This window comes from Furipterus horrens, unplaced genomic scaffold, assembly GCF_987537825.1.
Source record: "Furipterus horrens unplaced genomic scaffold, mFurHor1.1.pri manual_scaffold_9, whole genome shotgun sequence".
Taxonomy (NCBI): Eukaryota; Metazoa; Chordata; class Mammalia; order Chiroptera; family Furipteridae; genus Furipterus; species Furipterus horrens.
The window spans coordinates 59471784-59494139 of NW_028327179.1; the positions used below are offsets into that span (position 1 = coordinate 59471784).

Below are 22356 nucleotides of genomic sequence, written 5' to 3' on the forward strand. Positions count from 1 at the left end.
CCACCCTTTTTTCCCCTCACCTGCTCATTTATTGAGGTGGTATAGCATGGAGGGAGGGTGGGAAGAGCATGGATTCTGGAACTCATATCTAGGTTCTAATCCTGGCTATCTTTTACTGACTGTGTGACTTTGGCAAGTCACTTAAACCTCTCTCTGCTTTAGTCTCCTTGTCTATCAAACAGAGATAATAATAGTATTTATGTTATAGGGTTGTTGTGAGTATTAAACACCTAGCCTATTTAAAGTGCTTAAAACAGTGTCTGGCACATATTATATGCCACGTAAATGTCAGCTATCAAATATCAGCCTCTGTTTTGATATAAGGGCTACAACAGTGAACAAGCCACACTAATTGTCTGCCCTGTAGTACTTACCGTTAATGGGCAATCTTTATATTCTTTATAAAGCCATGATTTCTTTTTAAGGATTTAAAATTTTTAAAGCAAAAAGAGCATGATAAAAACTTAGTTCTATTTTTGTCTTTCCAAATTGTTTTTTTAGAGTTTTATTATTTTATATGCATAATTTGGTACAATTATATGCTCATATAATTGTGGTTTCTGCTTTTTATTTTGCTAAAGTATTTTTACATATACTATATTATTTAGTGTTTATTTGCTATACATTTACTTTAAATTGCTTATTTAATAACCTATTAAGTAAACATTCTGTAGTATATAAAAGAATTTTACTATTTTCTAGGCATTTAGGTTTTTTTTTAGTACTTTACTGTTATTTTGATTTGAATATCACTGTACCAATAGAATTATTCAAAAGGAATGAACAGATTTATAACTCTTATTATTTAACAGATTAAAAAAATTCTTATCCAAGGATATGTTTATTGATTTTAGAGAGAGAGGAAGGGAGAGAGAGAGAGACATTGATGTGAGACAGACATATTGATTGATTGCTCCTGTATACGTTGTGACTGGGGATCAAACTCACAACCTAGGTATGAGTCCTACCTGAGAACTGAACCCACAAACTTTTGTTGTGCAGTAGAACACTCCATTCAGCTGAGCTACCTGGCCAAGGCTTTACGGTGTGTTGTTTAAACAAAATGTAGTTAACTTGTAACACCTCAATAACGTATAATCATTTATTTTTTACCTCCTAAAGTTGTAATTATACCTCAAATTGTTTAACTTGCATTTCCTTTCTTTTCTTTACAAGGTTACTTTATTTTATTTAACTGATTTTAGAGAGAGAGGAAAGAAGAAAGAGAGAGTGAGAAACATCAATGTGGGGTTGCCTCTCATGCGCCCCCAACTGGGGATGAGCCACAGCAGCCAGGGCTAACTTGCATATCTTAAACTATAAGTGAAGCTGAGCATGTTTCTCTGCAATTACTTATTTTCATCTTTTCCCTTTAAATAAAATGTTTTTCTCCACTAATGAGTAGGTTGTAGATTGTTTTAAGTTCTTTTTATATGTATCAATGAATAGGTAAAGGACATAGGAGTGTTTAATTGGTAGAAGACAGAACTTAGTAGAAGGGTATGACTATTTGAAAATATTAAAGGACTATTATGGAAAAGAACATGGTATGAGGCTTCTCAGGATTCAATGGGAGGTAGTTTGCAGAGGGAGACTCCTGGATGAATGTTAACAGGTATCATTTAACATTTATAGCATTGGTTTTAGCCTGGAAAGAATCTTAGAATCTCCATCAAAGAAAGTAGGCTACTGTGAGTGGAACTTTGGAGGATGGAGGATGAACAGAAAGATTGGGAAGCTGGAGTCCTTATTAAGAGATTTCCAGATATGAGGTGAATTGCTTCTAAAAGTACTGTCTACCCTGTCAGAACACTTCCTGAACTGTATATGATGTCTGTCCAGAAGGTATCCAGTCATGCAAAATGAAAAATAGACATTTATTGAAGAATATACAAAATACAAGAAACATTGTACATAGGACATTGACACCTCAGTCCCTTTCAAAATAGGCACCTTGGACCTCATACAGTTCTCTCAATCACCATCAGTTTCCCTGTCATATTTTTCGGAACATATCTCATTGACAGTCTGAAATCTCTTCCCTTTCAATGGTGGTTTTAGTTTTGGTAGAGCCAGAAGTTGCAGGGCACCAAATCTGGGCTGTAAGGGGTGCTCAGTGACCTGGGTGATTAGATGTTTCACAGAAAACTGCACGAGATGTGATGCATGGGTGATGTATTGTCATGATGAAGCTGCCAATCACCAGTTGCCCATAGCTGCAGCCTTCTGAATAATCTGAACAGTTTCTGCAGATGAATGTTCAAGCTTAATGCAAAATTTGATGGAGATTTGTTGTTCTACAACAGTCATTTTTAATGCGATGACCACACAGTACACATGTTCGCTCAAAGGCGTATATTACCCCCACTGAATGGTACAGTGAAGTTGTCATCATTCATGTATGTGCATTCCAGTCCACTCTCTTTGGCTGCCAGGTTACATCAATGTTCCACAAACTGTTCTCATTATGTTAACAATGGCTGGACTTTCGCCGGACAGACCTCATATATGCAAAAGCAATTTGGGTGACCATTCTTCAGGGTTTCAGGTGTTGAAGGAAATTGCCAGTAAAATTCATTTTACCTGTGGAATCCTCTGAAATCAAATATATCATTTTATAGCCTATAACTCTTTATACCATTTTCATTTTAGTGTATTGTGTACAATAACAACATAATGTTCCTTTTTTTGAGGCTATTCATTTGTGGAAGACACCAGATGATAAAATAGATAAATTTTTGAAGCAATGGATTTTCATACTTCATTTGAAAATTTCCTTCATTTAATGGATTTAAATTTAGTACAAATATATTTGAAACAGAAAAACTAAGAAATTGATTTTCATGGTGTGTTGGTTTCCTTTACATATATTGGGAATTAGATATGTTTGATATGATGCTGATAGTCTCAATGTGTATTTTAAATGACTTTTGGGATTGTAAGAGATAGACTTCATAAATAACCTAGGTGATATATTTTAATACAGTGCATAACTAACTGTATTAAAAGCAATGAAAAGATGGCTATTGATCAAAATATAAGAGACCGAACTTGGCCAGGAAAAAGAATAAAAATTGAATAATAAATGAATGTCTTTTGAGCTCCAAATAGCATCAGAGTAGCAGTCCATAAGGAAACTTCTTTAAATATCATAAAAATAATGCCAGTAAACTTCAGATAAAATGGTGGGAGCAGAGGGAGAATAGTTTTTGGATCTTCCCAAATGTCTATATGAAAACAGAACACAAATTATGAAAAACATTTACAACAATATGATGAGGAATGTGCTTGAACCCAAAGTAAGAGTGAGAACAGATCATCAAAAACCATAAGACATGAACAATATGAGCATTTGTAAGGGAAAACAAAATAGAGAAAATCATTGGATTCTCTAATGGGCCAGAGAACAAATCCAAAATAGGCCACAGGTATTCTTTGGAAAGCACAGGGCAAATTTGACAATACCAACTAAAACTAGGAAGTGACTTCAAGGGGTCCCTGATAATATCTGAAGAGAGTGACACAGTATAGCCTCTATGAATTCTTGAAAATAACCTACCAAAATAGGCCTCTACATAGAAAAACTGTAAGTAGAGAAATATAAATTAAGCAGCAAATGGATAAGATAGAGGACAGAGAAGATACATGTAAAATTGATAGAGGAGAATAGACTCAGGAAGTTTTGAAAAGCAAGGTGCCATATATTTTTTAACACTGTACAAAAAAACTGAAGAGGGATTTCTAGGATGGTAGAAAAACTATTTGAACAAAGCCTCTTTCTAAAAATTCAGGAAAAACTTATTCGACATAAAAAAAAAGTAACAGAAAAGTGCAGACATCAAATTCTATCCAAGATTATTATAAGATTATAAAAGAGGTAAGCAGAATAATATTCTTATAGACTTTTCTATATTATGTTTGCAATAATGCTGCTGAGGCTATATAGAGAGCCATAGCAATGCTAGAGGCCAAACCATTATAATATATCACCTACACTGCAAAAAAATATAGAAAAATAAAAATAAAATTTACACAAAACAGAATGTTTCTGAAATATGAATGATGATTTGTATGAATCAGAATTATTAATGTGGTAATATTAATATGGATCTTGAGACATAGTGGCTACTTAGCCTAGTACGTCTCATTGTATTTAAGAGCCAGTTGTACAAAAAATCCTGAGTGACCCTGAACTAGAAGACAGTAATTCGATTTCCTGGATGTACTGTACTCTTACTTTATTCTTTGTGTGGCTTGTGAATTGACATTCATACCAAGGAGAGAGCTAGTGAATACTAGGAGGAGAAAAAGATAACTTTAACCATAACTTATCAGTAATATGTAGATGTAAATTTCTAAGAGGAAATAAGGTCTGAGGAAATTACAGGAAATATTAAATCTGTGATTCTGTTTATGATAGAAGTGCTGACCAACAAATTCCAGCTGTTTCTCTGTGGGTTATGAAAGTGTCACAGGCCTGTTTATAATTACTGCATCATAGACTCCAGTCTGGATCTTATGGATTCTCACTGGTTGGGTTTGGGTTTACTTAGATTTGTCCAAAGAGACATTTCCTATTGCAATACATTTATGTAATATAGCCCTGCACCAAACATTTATTTCCAAAATTTCTATTCCAGTTTTTTTCTCCCTCTTTGCCAACAATTTGCTTCCCCAGAAATGTTATAGTTTTACTTATTTAGCATGATGTAAAACTTGCTTATAGCATGCTCTGTTCTAAACACCTTCCAAGAGTTAATACGTTTAATTCTTCATGATAAGCTTATGAGCCAGACACTATCTTTTAAACTATCATGAATAGAAATAATCTTAAAGGACAAAGACTAATGATTTATATACATTAAAATTAATAGCCTCTGTATGAAAAAGTAAACAAAGCTAAAGAAAAGCTATAGTCTAGAATAAGAAGTTTGAAATCCATATTACTAAAAAAGGACTTGTATCCAGACTACATCAACTCTGAGAATGAAAGCACCTGTTGAAAAGCGGCTAACTGGGCTGAAATTTAAAAAGAGAACCTAGTAGACATTTGTGAACAGGGACCTCTCACACTTGCACACTTCAGGGAGAAGCTGCACTAAACTGCCCATCTCCTGCACTGAATTGGCTGCATCCCACACTGAACTCTCTGCTTTCACTATGTTCCTGCTGTCTGAGATGACACTTATAAAGGAGCTTCTGGAGCCATAAATCAACCAGTGGACTAAAGACCTACCCGTCCAATCGGAGCTGTGCCGCCATATCCTTATTTGTATCTTCACTGACCAATCAGAGAGACTCCATTTTAACTAATCAGGATGGTGGTTTTGGACCAAACTGTGAGGCTTGGAGTTCTTATTTGTATGAGACTGGACCAATCAGGGGCCAGAGGCCAAAACTTTCTTTTATATAACTCAGGTTGTTTCTGGCTTCAAGAGCTCACTTTTGGTTTCTACCAAAGACTGTTTTCCATGCTGGACCTGTAACACCTAAATGGTCTTACCTGAGCAGAGCAGAGTGGAGTGGAGCTGAAATGCCAGAACGGAGCATAGCGGAGCTGTCTTGCTAGTGTGGAGTAGAATGGAGCTATCCGCAACACTGGGGCAGAGCTGCAATATTAAGGTCAGCTCACTCCAGGTCCACCTCACCCCAAGGGCACCTCGCCCCAGGGACACCTCACAGCTGTGCTGTTCTATAGCTGTGCTATATCATATCATTTTTGAGCTGTCTCAAAGCCATGCTGTTTCATATCACAATTGAGCAGTTTTCACTTAATAAAGACTCCCCCTTCACCATACCCCAAATTAAGGGTTCCTATTGGCATTGAATAAGCACCAATGACTATCAGTTGATAATTGTGTGTATATTCCTGTAACTCAACAAGAAAAGGAGACATAGAGGAATCCAAGATAATGGCAAAGTAGGTGGAAGCCACATTAGACTGTTAGGAAGGGTGGAGACATGAAAAGGGCTGGTCCCTCTTCCTATGGGGAGCAGCTGAGGTTCCGGAGGAATATCTCAGCTGCACATGGTTCCCCCTGAGTAACATGGGGTCTAAACCACAAGCTAGGTTACCCAGCCCAGAGCACCAGAACCAGGAAGAGGTGCCCACATAACCTCAGACTGTGAAAAGCAGTTGGGTTTCTGTCCATAGGAAGAGATGAGAGTTTGTTAGAGATACAGGGTCTCTATAAAAGAGCCAAGGCCCCTAAATTTTCATTCTCAGCCACTCACCCTCAGCTCTGGTGGAGGAATGGAGGAGTGGACTAGAGTCATGTGAGGAGAACCTGGGGATTATGGATCTGGGGAGAGAGATGAAAGGGCAGCCACCAGGATCCCTGGGCTGAGTCACTCTCCCACATTGCCATTGCTATCTTTTTCGGGTTGAGCCCTCCCCTCTGTGTGGCATCAGCCTGGGGAAAGCAATGGCCTCACCCTCTGTACTCCATCTTGCCCCATCCTGCAGAGTTTATGCCATGCTGAGGAGTCATATGCCTTGGCCAGGGTGTAGAGGTCTGGGCAGACTCAGGGGATGTCAGTGACTGAGTTGTATGGCTTTGTGGTGGGGGCCATTACCCATCAACCTGACTGACACTTCCCCCTTATGGAAGATCGAGTAGGACCAACCTCTGAGCTTTCAGCAGACCCACCTGCTTGATTCCAAGTGGCTTTGCCCTTTTGAGGTTGGGGAAAAATCTGGGACAGACTGAGTTGTGTGGCTTTGGGGCAGAGGCTACATCCCTCATCTTTCCCAATTGTGACTGGCACCTCCCCCTTTTGTGAGACCCTGTAGCCTCATTCTTCTGACTCCCTGGTGGTCCTACCTTGCTGAGTTCCATCTCCTGCAGAATCTGGAACAGACTGAGTTTTGCAGATCTACGACAGAGACCATTTTTTCCTTGCATGCCCAACCAGAGCAGAACCCGCCCTTCATACAGCCAAATCTTGGTCAGCTTGGGCCTAAGACCCTGCCCCACCACAAAGATGTGCAAGTACCCACCAGGTGGCAGCTGAACTTACTATATCTGTGGACATTTACTGAGTGGCCTCAGACCCACGATTGACACCAAGTTTGAAGCTGTATTATGATGGTTAACACCATTTTTCTCTGCCTGGTGACTCACTGAGAACATGCCTCATGCAACTTGATCATTACCAGAGGCTCTTTCAGTGACTGAGTCTAACAGGCAGTCAACAGGTGGAAGCAGGTGGAGGATGATATTGGGGTGCTTTGGGGCATTTGTTGGTCTGTATCTGAGACTGATGCTGCTAAAAGATGGTCTCAGTATGCAGCTTGGTTCTTCCCACATGCACCCAGGTTCAGCAGAGTCAGCTACAAACTGTGGATTGCTTGCAGCTCCAAACAGGTTGCCCAGGGCCTGACATATATAGCACCTGACCTTGCTCAGCACCAAAGTCCATCCCAAGAGGCTCTGGAACCAACATACCCACTGGTCAATTTCAGACAACATCAAAGCAGGATCAAATAAGCTTCACAAACTGCATATCCAAAGGGAGATCTCAGCTGGCACCAGAGCCTGCTGAGGCAAATTCCTCTTCATAGGGTAGCTGAGTGGATAAGAAAGCAAGACCCATATATGTCCTGTCTACAAGAGACCCAACTCAGAACAAAAGATAAACAAAGACTAAAACTATATCGATGGAAAAATTTATTCATTCAAACTGAAAGAAAAAAAGCTGGGGTAGCAACATATCTGACAAAACAAAGGGTATATATAGTAAGAGACAAAGAAGGATACTACATAATGATAAAGGGAACAAACAAGAGAATATAATTCTTGTAAATATTTATGCACCCTACATATGAGCACATAATTATGTAAATTTTGATGGACATAAAGGGAGAGATCAATGGTAGTACAGTTATAGTAAAGGATGTTACCACCCCATTGACATTAATGGCTAGATCTTTCAGACAGAAAATTAAGGAAACAGCCTTAAATGATACACTAAGTCAGATGGATTTAATAGATATCGTCAGAGCATTTAACTCTACATCAGCAGAATATACATTTTTTTCAAGTGCACATGGAACATTTTCTAGGGTAGACCACATGTTAGGATACAAAACAAACCTCAATAAATTTAAGAGGTATGAAATTATATTAAGCATCCTCTCTGACCATAATGGTATGAAACTAGAAATAAATCATAAGAAGAAAACTGAAAAACACATAAAGAAATGGGGTCTAAATACAATGTTACTAAACAATAAGGTCAAGGAAAAAACACCAAACAAATGAAAAATGAGAACACAACAACCCCAAATCTAAGGGGCACAGTGCAAGCTGTCCCAAGAGAGAAATTCATAGCATTACAGGCCTACCTCAAGAAACAAGAAAAATCTCAAATAAATAATCTAACTTTACACTTAAAGGAACTTGAAAAAGAACAAAAAAACAAAGCCCAAAGTGAGTAGAGGGAATGAAATAATAAAGACCAGAGCAAGAATATACAAAAAATAGTCTAAAAGAATACAAAAGATCAATGAAATTAAAGTTGATTCTCTGAAAAGATAAACAAGATTGACACTCATAAAAAAAGAGAGCAGACCCAAGTAAATAAAATTTAAAATGAAAGAGAAGTAACAACTGACACCAAACAAAAAACAAAGAAACAAACAAATAATTGTAAAAAAATATTATGCACAACTATATGCCAACAAATTAGACAATCTGGGAAAAATAGATAAATTCCCAGAAACAAAAAATCTTCCAAAACTGAATCAGGAAGAATCAGAGAATCTGGACAGACAGATTATAGTTAGTGAAATTGAAGAAGCAATCAAGAAACTCCCAAGAAACAAAAGTCCCATACTGGATGGCTTCATAGGTGATTTTACCAAACATTCAAAGAAGAACTAACACCTCTCTTTCTCAAACTATTCCAAAAAGTTCAAGAGGCGGATAGACTCCCATGCTCATTTTATGAACCCAGATTATCCTAATTGCAAAACCAGATATAGACACTACAAAGAAAGAAAATTATAGGCCAATGTCCCTGATGAACATATATGCTAAAATCTTCAACAAAATATTACCAAACCAGATCCAGAAATACATTAAAAAGATCATACAACATGATCAGGTGTTATTTATTCTGGGAATGCCAGTTTGGTACAATATCTGCAAGTAAATAAATGTAGTACACCCCCAAAACAAAATGAAGGATAAAAACACATGATTATATGAATACATGCAGAAAAAGAATTTAATAAAATTCAGTAACCATTTATGATAAAAACTCTCAGCAAAGTGGGAATAAAGGCCCTATATGATTAACTCACAGCCAATGTCATACTCAATGGGAAAACACTAAAACTGTTTTCTTTTAAGAGTATTAACAATACAGGGATGTCCATTTCACCACTTTTATTCAACATAGTACTGGAACTCATGGCTACAGAAATCAGCAAGAAGAAATCAAAGGCATCCAAATTGGAATGGAAGAAGTGAAAGTGTCATTATTTGCCAATGATATGATGCTGTAGATAGAGAACCCTAAATCTTTCACCAAAAAACTACTAGCACTGATAAATGAATTGAGTAAAGTAGAAAATACAAAATAAATATCCAGATATCACCTACTTTTTTATATGCCAATAATGAACTATCAGAAATGGAAACTAATAAAACAATCACATTTACAATTAAATTAAAAAATAATAAATATATAGGAATAACTTTAACCAAGGATTTAAAAGACCTATACTCTGGAAGTTATAAGATTGAAGAAAGAAATTGAAGGTACAAATAAGTGAAAGCATATAATGTCTTCATGGATAAGAATTAACATCCTTAAAATGTTCATAGTTTCCAAAGCAATATATAGATTCAATGCAATTCCTTTTAAGATACCAATGGTGTGTTTCAGAGAATTAGAATAAGTTTTACAAAAGTTTATGTGAAACCATATAAAGACTTCAAATATGCACAGCAATCTTTAGAACGAAGAACAAAGTTGGAAGATTCATACTACCTGATATCAAAATATACTGTAAGGCCATAATAATAAAAAAAGAATGACACTGGCATAAGAACAAACATATGTAAGCCCCAAAATAAACCCCCCACTTTATGATTAATTGATATTTGAAAAAGGAGGCAAAAGCATACAATAGGGTAAAGATAATCTACTCATTAAATGATGTTGAGATACATTCAAAACAAAACGAAAAGACCACTCATAGAAACAGACAACAGTATGGTCATTACCAGAGTGAAAGGGAAGTTGCGGGAGGTCAAAGAAGATCTAGGTGGGGTAAATGGTGATAGAAGGAACCTTGGATTGAGTGGTGAACACAATACATCATACAGATGATGTATTATATAATTGTGCACCTGAAACATATATAATATTGTTAACCAATTTTATCCCCATAAACTCATTTATTTATAAAAAATAGATAAAGTAAAGAAAAAGTGTCCAGCTGAAAAATGGGCAAATTATATTAAGAGGAAAGAAACAAAAAGAAAAAAAAATCTAAAAACCCTTAAGCTTAAGAAATGATGCTTAATTTCTCCATTTGTGAGAAATGCAATTTAAAGTTACCGTAAGATGCTATGCCTCTCCTATCAGATTGGCAAAACTTTAGTCTGACAATAAAAAAATTGGTGAGAATATGGACCACAGTGAAAACAAAAATTGGCATCAACCACTTTGAAGAATAATTTGGCAAAATCCAGGATAGCTGATGATGTGCCTGCTTTGTGACTTGACATTCTGCCTGTGTATATAATTTAGGAAATCAATCCTGTTAGGGATAAAGAAGCAAGCCAGTGACTCTCAAACCAGTAGAAGATAATTAACAGATGAATCATGGAACAGGGGCGAGGAAATGACATTCCACAGTTCCTCACACATATATCTGGGATCAAAAGGAGGAAGATTATCATCACTAAATACAGAGAAATGGGAAAATGTAGCTAGATAACTTTGCAAATAAGTTGGAGAAGACCTATAACTAGATTTCCCTTACTTAATCACACCCCGAGTTAAGTAGTTAATTACGTTAGATTGTGAACCTAGATTAACTGGTAATGGAGAAATGGGGGAGGAGAGGTGGGGGAGGAGACCTAACCGAATTAGTGTAAAACCAGTTTTCTTTGTCTAGTTTGTTCATGCATGCCTCTGGCTGGCTGTATGTTCAGCTCTGCAGACTCATGAATAAATGCCTCACTTTGCTGCTCAAGTCCTGTGTCCCAGTGTTTTATTGTGAGTGTTTCTCACAAACTTACTGATCAACATTTAGTTATCCATGTTACAATTATTTCCAATTCCTACCTTTATAGCTTGATCTCTTATTTGTTTCTTTCAGGGCTTAAATTTGGCTGCAACTTTAATCCATTCTCTCAAGAGGAAGAGTTTTGTTTTTTTTTTTGTTTGTTTGTTTGCTTTTTTTTAAGAAGAGTTTTTTGTTTGTTTTTAAGTTAAATTTTGATGCTAAGAAATTTAAACTCAAGTCCATCTTTATGTAGCAGTGTTTCATAACCTAAATGATGCTGTCTGATTAACAATACCCAATCCAGCATCACGTGAATTTAAAAAAAAAAAAAAAGCAGAACTAAATATAGAGGTTGATTTAGTAAGTTCACAATTAAGTCTGAATTGTTTTATGAAGTTTCCTAGAGGAGACTCTAGCTTTGAGGCTCACTAAACTGGATCTAAGAATGTCCTGCCTGTTTTACCTTCAAGATTGTATTGCCCTGAGTGATTTAGGTCAACTGTTTATATCTTTTTAGCAGAATCTTTGTGGCTAATAAGACATGCTCTTAATACCTTTTATGGTACGGGTAAAGGAAAGGATTCTATATCAGATTTAGATCAAGAGATAGATTTTTAGAAGAAAATGATGAATGTATCCTCAGGGGGAAGTGGAATGCAGAGATGGTCTGTCTCTGACTGACTGAGTTTAAGGTATTTTTTAATAATTCCACAACCACACCCGCACAAATACACAAACAGTGGTCACAAATGCATCTCCAGATACTACCTCTCTCTCCAGTGTCATTTCCAAAGGGCATCCATTGTTTTCCATGACATAAAATAAATCCCTCTCTTTTATCCAAGTGGTAAAAAGCTTATATAAATGCCAAAACTTCAACTATTCCCCCAAATTTTCTGTTGGCAAGCCTGAAGCTATGGGTATGTTGGTTATCAAAACACATTTTCTGTGTAGATCTTTCAGGCTACTTGGTGAGTCCAGTGGTTATAAGTTTACTTGTCTGGAAATTTTAACAGACTAACCATTATATGAAAACTTAAACAATTGACACTCTGACTGAAAAGACTCTATTCTAAGTATCTCTTTTATTCTTTCAACATAAATCATTCTGGTAATATATATCTATATATATCTTAAGAAGTCTTGGCCAGGAGACCACTGTAAGTCGTTAAAAAGAACATATATATGTAAACAATTGATTAATGCAATACATTTATTCTTGCATTGTGGTGTCCCCATGATAGAATCTTTTTCAGTATTTAGAAGTGAACTATTTTATTGTGCACTAAGTAAAAATAATTGTTATAACATTATGGGCTATAATTAAAATATATAATGAAAAATTTTTATTTGTCATAATGTAGAGAAATGGGAAGGCATTATATTTAGGAAAGTAATCAATGCCTGGTGTATAGTAGGCACTCTCTAGATGGTTGTAGAATAAGTGGATGTATGAATAAGTTTAATTACATTCCTAGTAAAATGTAATATTACTTTCATTAAAAATTTTAAGTATATTTTATTGATTATGTTGTTACAGTAGTTCCATTTATTTTTCCCTTTGCTCCCCTCCACCTGCTACCCACCTTCCCTCCAGCAATCCCACCCCCCTTAGTTCCTGTCCATGGGTCATTCATATAAGTTCTTTGGCTTCACCCTTTCCTATATTATTCTTAATCTCCCCCTGTCTATTTTGTACCAACCAATTATGATTCTTAGTCCCTGCACCATTTCCCCATTTATCTCCCTTCCCTCTCCCAACTGATAACCCTCAAAAGATCCCCCTACCTATGATTCTGTTCCTATTATGGTTTGCTCAGTTGGATTTTGTTTTCAGTTTTTTAATTCAGTTGTGGATAATTGTGTTTGTTGTCATTTTAACGTTCATAGTTTTGACCTTATTTTTCTTAAATAAGTCCCTTTAACATTTCATATAATAATGACTTGGTGATGATGAACTGTTTTAGCTTTACCTTGTCTTGGAAGCATTTCATCTGCCCTTCCATTCTGAATGATAGCTTTGCTGGATAGAGTAATCTTGGTTGTAGGTACTTGCTTTTCATCACCTTAACTACTTCTTGCCAGTCCCTTCTTGCCTGCACAGTGTCTTTTGAGAAATCAGCTGATAGTCTTATAGGCACCCCTATAAGCATGTAACTCTCTGCTTTTCTCTTGCTGCTTTTAAGATTCTCTCTTTATCTTGAACCTTTGGCATTTTAATTATGATGTGTCTTGGTGTGGTCCTCCTTGGGTCTAGCTTGTTTGGGACTCTGTGCTTCCTGGACTTGCATGTCTATTTCCTTTGACAAATTAGGGAAGTTTTCCTTCATTATTTTTTCATATAAGCTTTCAATTTCTTTCTCTTCCTCTTCTCCTGGCACCCATATGATTTGTATGTTGGCATATTTAAAGTTGTCCCAGAGGTTCCTAAGCCTCTTCTCATTTTTTTCAATTCTTGTTTCCTCATTCTGTACTGGTTGACTATTTGTTTCTTCCTTATGTTCCAAATCGTTGATTTGAACCCTGGTTTCCTTCCTTTTATCAATGGTTTCATGTGGGTTTTCCTTCATTTCATTTAGCATAGCCTTCACTTCTTCCCTTATGCATTTGCCATACTTAAGCATATATGTCAAGCATGTGATCATCTTTATCATCAGTGTTTTGAACTCTACATCTGTTAGGTTTGTTATCGTGAAGTTGGCCATCTTCTCGTTGCTTAATTCTCCCACTGGAACCTTGATCTGTTCCTTCTTTTGGGTCATACTTCTCTGTCTCCTCATCTTGACAAGTTTCTGTGTTTGCTTGCCTCTATGTCTTACGTAGAGCTGTCGCACCTGTTATGTTGTAAGGGGTGGAGCCTTAGGTATTTGTCAGTACAGGGCAACCCATTTCACCATGTCGTGTTGTTGAATGTGGGAGAGGTGTCTCAAAGGGAACAATGCCACTTGCTCAGTCCTTGACACTTTTCCAGGTACTTCTCCCACTTCCATATGGGATTGGCGCCTCTCTAGCTGTTGTCCTGGCTGTCGTTTCCAAAGTGGGTGGATCTGCAGATGTTCTAGGACTATGGGAGCCCTTTAAACAAGCGGACTCTGCTGAGAGACCAGCAGTTTCTTTCTCTACCCCAACCTCCACTGGTTTGCATAGTCAGACCCAATGAGGCTTTATTTTCCCCCAGTGCTGGAATTGTGAGCTGTGCGGTCTAGTCTGGTGCTGGGAGCACTTTCCAGGTGTCCCTCTCTACTTTTTAAAGCATGTGACTATTCTTTCTACCAGCCTGCCACCATTGCCACCATTTCCGCCGCCACCACACTGTGTCCTCTCTGCCCTGGCTCTACCCCTCCTACCTGTCTGGATGAGTACTTCTTTTTTATTTCTTTGTTGGACTTTCATGCAGCTAAGTTTACTGGAACTTCTGGTTGTCTCTACTTTTGAGGTAGTTGTATTCCTTCTTAGTTGTGGAGGGAGACACAGCATGTCTGTCTAAGCCTCCATCTTGGCCAGAAGTCCCCACTTTAATTAAAATGTTTTTCATATCCTTATTTATATGAAAATTTTAATATAAAATTACATTAAATAGTAGTGTAAATTATTTTATATAAAATACATATGAACATTATCGTTCATATAGTAGTCTATCTTTTGCAGAATACGTTAGTTCAAGCTTTCTTTCTTTCTTTGAATCTACTAGATGGCAATCAGAGAAGTGTCTTCAGAATATTGGTAGTGTTTTTACATTTTTGTCAAAAGTGGAAGAAGTCCATTTCTCTAATATAATTTCCCATGAAGCCTGAAGATCTGAAATTAATTCTAGCTACGTGTAAGAGAGCTGAACAGAATTCCATGAATACGAAATATTTCTGCTATATTTGCACTAGTGTTTTCATATTAGTGAAGCTGCCAGTAATCTACATTAACTAATACTTTTGAAATACTTTTTCACCTAGATTGTTATTTTAAAAATAATTTACTATTTAAACAATTAGTATTTCAAAAATTCTCTAAACACTACAAATTCTGAGTATCTTTGAGGTTCCAAGATTTTGTTTTGTCTTAACAGAGAAGAAATATAAAACAGTAAATCTCATTAATGAGTTAGGTTTCTTTTCCTTCCTTATAAAGAAAATAAAAGAAATCAAATAAGTATTTATGTCTATGAAGTCCCATTTTAAATTATAGTAAAAACAAAACAGAAGTAAAGGTCTTGAATGAATTTGAGTGCTGTTGGCTAAACTGAGCTATCAGTCTTTACATATCTAAATTCATTTTTATGAGTAGTTAAGATTGTTTTTTGGTAATGGTCATGGCTGTTTATTGATTTTAAAGAGAAAGAGAAATATTGATATGAGAGAGAAGCATCGATTTGTTGCCTCCCATATGGGCCCTGACTAGGGATTGAACTCACAACCTAGGCATGTATCCTAGCTGGGAATTGAATTCCAAACCATTTGGCATATGGGACGATGCTTCAACCAACTGAGCCACAGTGGCCAGGGTGCTGTTGATTCTAATATATTTTAAAAGTAATGGTGTTAAAACTTGTACCTTTCTTTTAATATAACCATAGTAGTTAATTTCTTGTTTGAGAAATAATACAGTATATCAGTGTCCTTAACCTTACCTACTATGCTCAAGATCTAAAAAATACTTTGCACAATGACATCATGCTTAAAATTGCAATGATATTATTATTTTTTTTATAAGGAGCTTAGTGACACATTGAAACTCAATTAATACAATTTTCCACATGATCTTTCTTCTCCAAGGGAATCTCTATCAAAAAATATATAAGGATGGAAATAGAAGAAATTATATCTTGAATGGTGGATTTTCAACAATTGGACCTATGTGGTTATTCTTATCACTACAGTAAAACTCAAGTCATTTTATATAGGCAACATTCTCTCAAAACTAGAAGCAAAGATAATTGGTTGCTTCAGAAGAGGGTCTCATGAGAAAAAAAAGGTTGTGTTATATTCTTTAGGGTATAAAAAAGTACATAATATTTTGGTACGTTTCTAGGTTTGAAGAAGAAGTAACCAACAAGTGGTTACACCTCTTTGAAGGCAGTAGGGTCCCGTATGGCCCAATCAACAATATGAAGAATGTATTTGCAGAACCCCAGGTTTGTTTTTTGAAGTTTTTATTACACCATGATTAAGACAAAAATTTGCCTCTGTTTTCTTTCCAGACTGAATCATATAAATGTAAATTAGCCATTGTTCTTGCATTTTAATCATATAACATTATGCTTTTTACTATGTTAAACTGTGGGTATGAAATAAAAATAATTAGAATTTAGAACTGGTTGTCTGTAACCAGACTTATTTTTATTAGATCTAACATATTTCTTCAGCAGCCACAGCATAAAATTCCCCAGGTAAGTATATTTGTTTTTCCTTAAAAATAGAAATACAGACCCCTGAGAGATTGGGGGTCAATCAGATCTTTCTCTGTAAAAAGAAATAAGAACTTTCAAAGTTACAGTCCACTTTTCATAATATGACTATCTTAAAATGTACAGAACAAGAAATAGTTAATTCTGCAAATGAGAGACTTCTATATGCTTTGATTAATGTGCATTATTCATGAAGAATACATTGTACTTGAATAGAGATTTGTGCTCTACATAGATACAGGCTTCTTTGTGGGACTGAAGAAAAAAGGTCACCTAAAAATTATTACTTCTATAATAATATTGTTCAAATGATTATTTTTAGATGATGTCAAAATAAGTTTTTATTTTATTACTTTAATCAATATTACTGTAAGCAAATTATCATTTTGGAGTTTCACATATGAATCCCAAAAGGTAGAAGAACTCTATTGTTCTGTGATGGTTTCACTATGATTTTCACATATCTTGTCAGTCTTCAACATTTCAAAATTATAAGGTTTTAAAAAATTCTTTTAATTTATGAAGTGGCAGGTTTTTCTTTGAAATGAATTATTGAAAATGGAACATAACTTTTTAAGGGAGGAGAACTTCGTTGAAAACCGAACTAAACCCTTACTTTTGGTATCTTTATCTTATGTGAATATCTGTTTAAAAGGGAATTGAATGTATTTAATTAAATATTTACAATATTTACTGGAGACAAAAAGTGAATGAATTCAGGAATTCTGCTTTCTATTATTTTTCTGCCAAAACTGTGAGTATGGCAAAGCTTTGTCTATGATAAATCAATGGTTGATAAGTATTTGAAATGAGGGAGCCCACTTAATATCATTTAGTTTATGGGAAAGGGTCCCCACCAAATTCATTTAGTAATACCTCATGATTCCTTGTGGTGAAGTAGCAGTCTGCATACTCTGAATGTAGTAGACCAGAAGACCAGTTTTCTTACTACATAACTTTGAATGAAGCAGATCTTTGGCTTTAAGCTATTATGGAGGGATGGGTGGTTTTTTACTGTTACTTTTCTGCTTAAAAGTGATACAAAGGTATGTAGGACTTGATATTTAATTTAATTTGAGGGCATATTTCTCTAGGTATATTTCCTGAGGTTCTTCCATTAGCATTTTTTATTGCTCCACCTGAGTTCATCAGAGATATGTCATTAAAGTAAAGAATGGTATTTTAAAAAATCATTAGATGTATTCTAACATTACTTAATTTTTAGGCTTTGATGAACAGGGATCCAAGGTCCTACCATAAATTTAAAATTGTTCACTTTAAGGGTGGTTCAGATTGAATATAAGATAGTTTGAATTTTCATTCTCAATTTTCCCATTTTTTTAAAAATTATTTTTCTGTTACAGTTGTCCCACTTTTATTCCATCTCTCCCTCTCCACTCCGCCCACCCCTTCTCTCAAAGTCAATCCCCATCCCATTGACCATGTCCATTGGTCATTTATACTAGTTCTTTGACTAGACCTTTCCTCTACTTACCCCTCTTCTTTTCCCTCCCCTCTCTCCCCTGGTCACTGTCAGCCTGCTTTTTATCTATGTGCCTCTTGTTCAATTTTGCTCATTCGTTTGTGCTGTTCATTAGTTTCCTGTAATAGGTGATATCATATGGTATTTGTCTTTTGTTGCCTGACTTATTTTGCTAAGCATAATACTCTCCAGTTCCATCTATGTTTTCACAAAAGGGAGGAGTTCCTTCTTCTCTTTGGCTGCAGAATATTCCGTTGTGTATATGTACCACAGTTTTTTGATTCGCTCACCCACTGATGGGCACTTAGGCTGTTTCCAGTGTTTGGGTAGTGTAAATAGTGCTGCTATGAACATAGGGGTGCATAGGTTCTTTTGAATTGGTGTTTCAGGATGTTTCGGGTATAATTTTAGGAATGGAATTGCTGGATCAAAAGGCAGTCCCATTTTTAGTATTTTGAGGAAATTCTATACTGTTTCCCTAGTGGCTGTACCAGTCTGTATTCCCACCAACAGTGCACTAGGGTTTGTTTTTCTCCACACCCTTGTCAGCATTTGTTTGTTGATTTGTGGATGAAGGCCATTCTGACTGGTGTGAGGTGGTATCTCATTGTGGTTTTAATTTGCATCTCTCTGATGGCTTGTGATGTTGAGCATTCTTTCATATGCCTATGGACCCTCTTTATGTCCTTTTTGGAGTAGTGTGTATTTAGGTCCTTTGCCCATTTTTTAGTTTGATTGTCTGTCTTCTTGTTGTTGGGCCATATAAGTTCTTTATATATTTTGGAAATCAATTCCTTGTCTGAGGTATCATTGGCAAGTATGTTTTCCCATACAATTGGTTCCCTTTTCATCTTGCTCATGTTTTCTTTTGCTGAGCAGAAACACTTTAGTGTGATCTAGTTCCATTCTTTCCTTTATTTCCTTTGCCTTAGGAAATATATCAGCAAAAATATTGCTATGTGGGATATATGAAAAATTTCTGCCTATGATTTACAATAGGACTTTCATGGTGTCACAGGTTACATTGAAGGCTTTTATCCATCTTGAGTTTATTTTGGTGTATGGTCTAAGTTGGTACTTTAGTTTCCTTTTCCTTTTTTCATGTCCCTGCCCAGTTCTCCCAGCACCATTTATTGAAGAGACTATTTTCACTCCATTTTATGCTCCTTATCCTTTTGTCAAATATTAATTGACAGTATAGACCTGGGTTTATTTCTGGACTCTCTATTTTGTTTCTTTGATCTATATGTCTGCTCTTATGTCAGTACCAGACTCTTTTGAGTACAGTGGCATTGTAGCATAGTTTGATATTAGATATTGTGATTCTACCTACTGTGTTCTTTTTCCTCAAGATTGTTGAGGTTATTGGTGGTCTTTTTTGGTTCCATATAAATTTTTGGAGTATTTGTTCTAGGTCTGTGAAATATGTCATTGGTATTTTAATGGAGATTGAATTGAAGCAGTATATTGCTTTGGGCAGTATGGACATTTTAATAATGTTGACTCTTCCCATCCATGAACATGGTATATGCTTTCATTTGTTTGTATCTTCCTTAGTTTTTTTCCTCATTGTTCTATAGTTTTCCAAGTATAGGTCTTTTACCCTTAATTAAGTTTATTCTTAAGTACTTTATTTTTCATGTTGCTATAAAATGGGATTTTTTTTCTAGTTTCTATCTCTGATATTTTATTGTTGATGTACAGAAATACCTTAGAATTCCAAATATTTATTTTGTACCCTGCTATTTTGTCAAATTCACTTATTAGGTCAAGTAGTTTTTTTGGTAGAGTCTATAAGGTTTTCTATGTACACTATCATGTCATCTGCAAATAATGAGTTTTACTTCTTCCTTTGCAATTTGGATTTTTTTTCTTTCTCTTGTCTGATTGATTTGTTTGAAATAATTTTTTCCACACATTCACTTTCGCCTGTCTAGATATTTTGTTCTAAGGTGGGTCTCTTTTAGACAGCATATATGCGGGTCATGTTTTCTTATCCATTCAGCTATCCTATACCTTTTTATCAGAGCATTTAAACCATTTACATTGAAGTTATTATTGATAGGTACTTATTCATTGTGACTTTTTCCCTTTTCTATCTGTGTTCCTCTTTTTCTGTGTTTTTCATCTTCTTAAAGAAGTTGGTTTAGCATCTCTTACAGTGCTGGTTTGGTCAAAATATATACTTTTAACCTTTTTTTTTTTTTGTCTGGGAAACTCTATTTCACCTTCCATTTTGAATGACAGGCTTGCTGGATAGAATAGTCTTGGTTACCATCCTTTGTTTCTCATTGCTTGAAATATTTTTTTGCCATTCACTTCTGGCTTATAGTGTTTCTGTTGAGAAACCCACTGATAGCCTTATCAGAGCTCCCTTTCATATTATTTGCTGTTTCTGTCTTGCTACCTTTAGGACTCTCTCTTTGTCTTTGAATGTTGACATTATAATTATGGTGTGTCTTGGATTGGGCCTCTTTGGGTTCATCTTTATTTGGACCCTCTGTGCTTTTTGGATTTGCAAAACTTTTTCCCTTATTAAGTTAAGAAAGTTTTATGTCATTATTTTTTCAAACAGGTGTTCTATCCATTGCTACTCTTCTTCTCCTTATGGTATTTCTATGATATGGGTATTATTATATTTCATGTCCTACAGCTTTCTTAAACCCTCTTCATTCTTTTTTAGTCTTTTTTGTTTTGTTGCACTATTTGGGAATTTTTTTTCTATGTTGTCCTCTAGCTCTCTCTTCTGATCCTCTGCTTCATCTAGTCTGCTTTCCATTTACTCTACTGTGCTTTTCAACTCAGTATTATATTTTTCATTTCCTCCTGGCTGTTATTGATAGTTACTCTGTCCTTTTTAATGCTGGTGTAGTCCTCTATCATTTTCTGGTAGCTTCCCTGGAGTTCTTTCTAGTTTTTTCTGAGCTCGCTGATCTCATTGAGCTTCCTTATTACCATTATTTTGAATTCAATGTTTGATAGTTTTCTTGCCTCTATTTCATCTAGTACTCTTTCTGGGAATTCCTTTTTTCCATTTGATGGGGTATTGTTTCTTCATCTCCTCATTTTAGGTGACACTTCTTGTGTGTTTCTGCTTCTTAGATTGATCTGCTTGACTTCCTATCTTTGTGGTGTGACTTTCTGTGGTAGGAGTTCTGTGGGATTCAATGGTGCAGACTTCTTGATCTCCTAAACTTGATGTTCTTGGGATACCATTTATGCCATTTATTAGAACTCTCTGGTTGTATTTCAGTTTGGTTGTTGTTGTGTTGCTCTTTGGTGGGTCCTTCCCTCTGGCTAGCTGAGAGTCACTTCGCCCACCACATCTTGTAAACTGTTGTTTAGCTGCTGCTAAAACAAAACCACCAGCCCAGGCAAGAATCTCAGACCCACAAAGATAACCCCCACCCTCAATCACAGTATCAACTGCAAATGGGCCAGTATTAATAAGGATGTAAAGATATTAAGACTAGTATAAGAACGGAAAAACAAATAACAAATAAGAGTTAACTAACTGAAAGAGAAGTGATTTTTGAGAGGGGCAGAGGAGTAGCAATAATAGTAGCAAGTAGGGACAAGAGAAGGAGAGAAAGTAAAATTTATATCATATATTAAAAAGGGAGGGAAGAGGCAGAATGAAGTAAGAAATGGGAAGTGTATATTATTAGGTTTAAACAGAAGTTGTAAACAATATATATATAGTGTGTGACATAACAAACACACACATAAAAAATAAAAAAGATGAGTAAGAAGAAAAAATAAGAACAAAATTAGAGAAAAAGTTTCACCACAGCACTGTCAACACCTATGAGCTAAGATTTATATAGGTAGGAATGGAGTAAGAGGGAAAAAGAAAGAAAGATGAGCTTAATGATGTCTGGAGGAAAGGGAAGTTATTTTGAGATGATAGAAGGAGAAGGAATACTAAGAATGAGGAATGAAAATCAGGCTAAGACAGGGAAAAATTAAATTATAATAAAAGAAGAAAAGGCCTGGAGGAAGGTGCAAGTGGAGTAGGAGAGGGGGGTGGTAAGATTTGAGATTTGAAATACCAAAATAGTGAAGATCTATGAATAAAGTTGCAGGAATGCCACAACTACCATCATATCACTCTCAATGAGCACCTATTGATCAAAGTGGAGAGAGAATAAGTGTAGAATGAGAGAAAGAATGTGAGGTGAGTAATGACAAGGAAAATGGTATGGAAAGGCTGGAGAGGTGAGAAATAAT

At 35.8% G+C, this 22356-nt stretch overlaps 1 protein-coding gene across 1 annotated transcript in view; it reads left to right on the forward strand.

The window, feature by feature from the left end:
- SUGCT (succinyl-CoA:glutarate-CoA transferase) overlaps window positions 1–22356 on the forward strand; it is a 1282463-nt gene that overhangs the window by 621551 nt on the left and 638556 nt on the right. The window contains exon 12 of the mRNA XM_090286756.1: window positions 16268–16370. Coding sequence (XP_090142882.1) covers window positions 16268–16370 — 103 coding nt within the window. The remainder of the gene's footprint in view (window positions 1–16267; window positions 16371–22356) is intronic.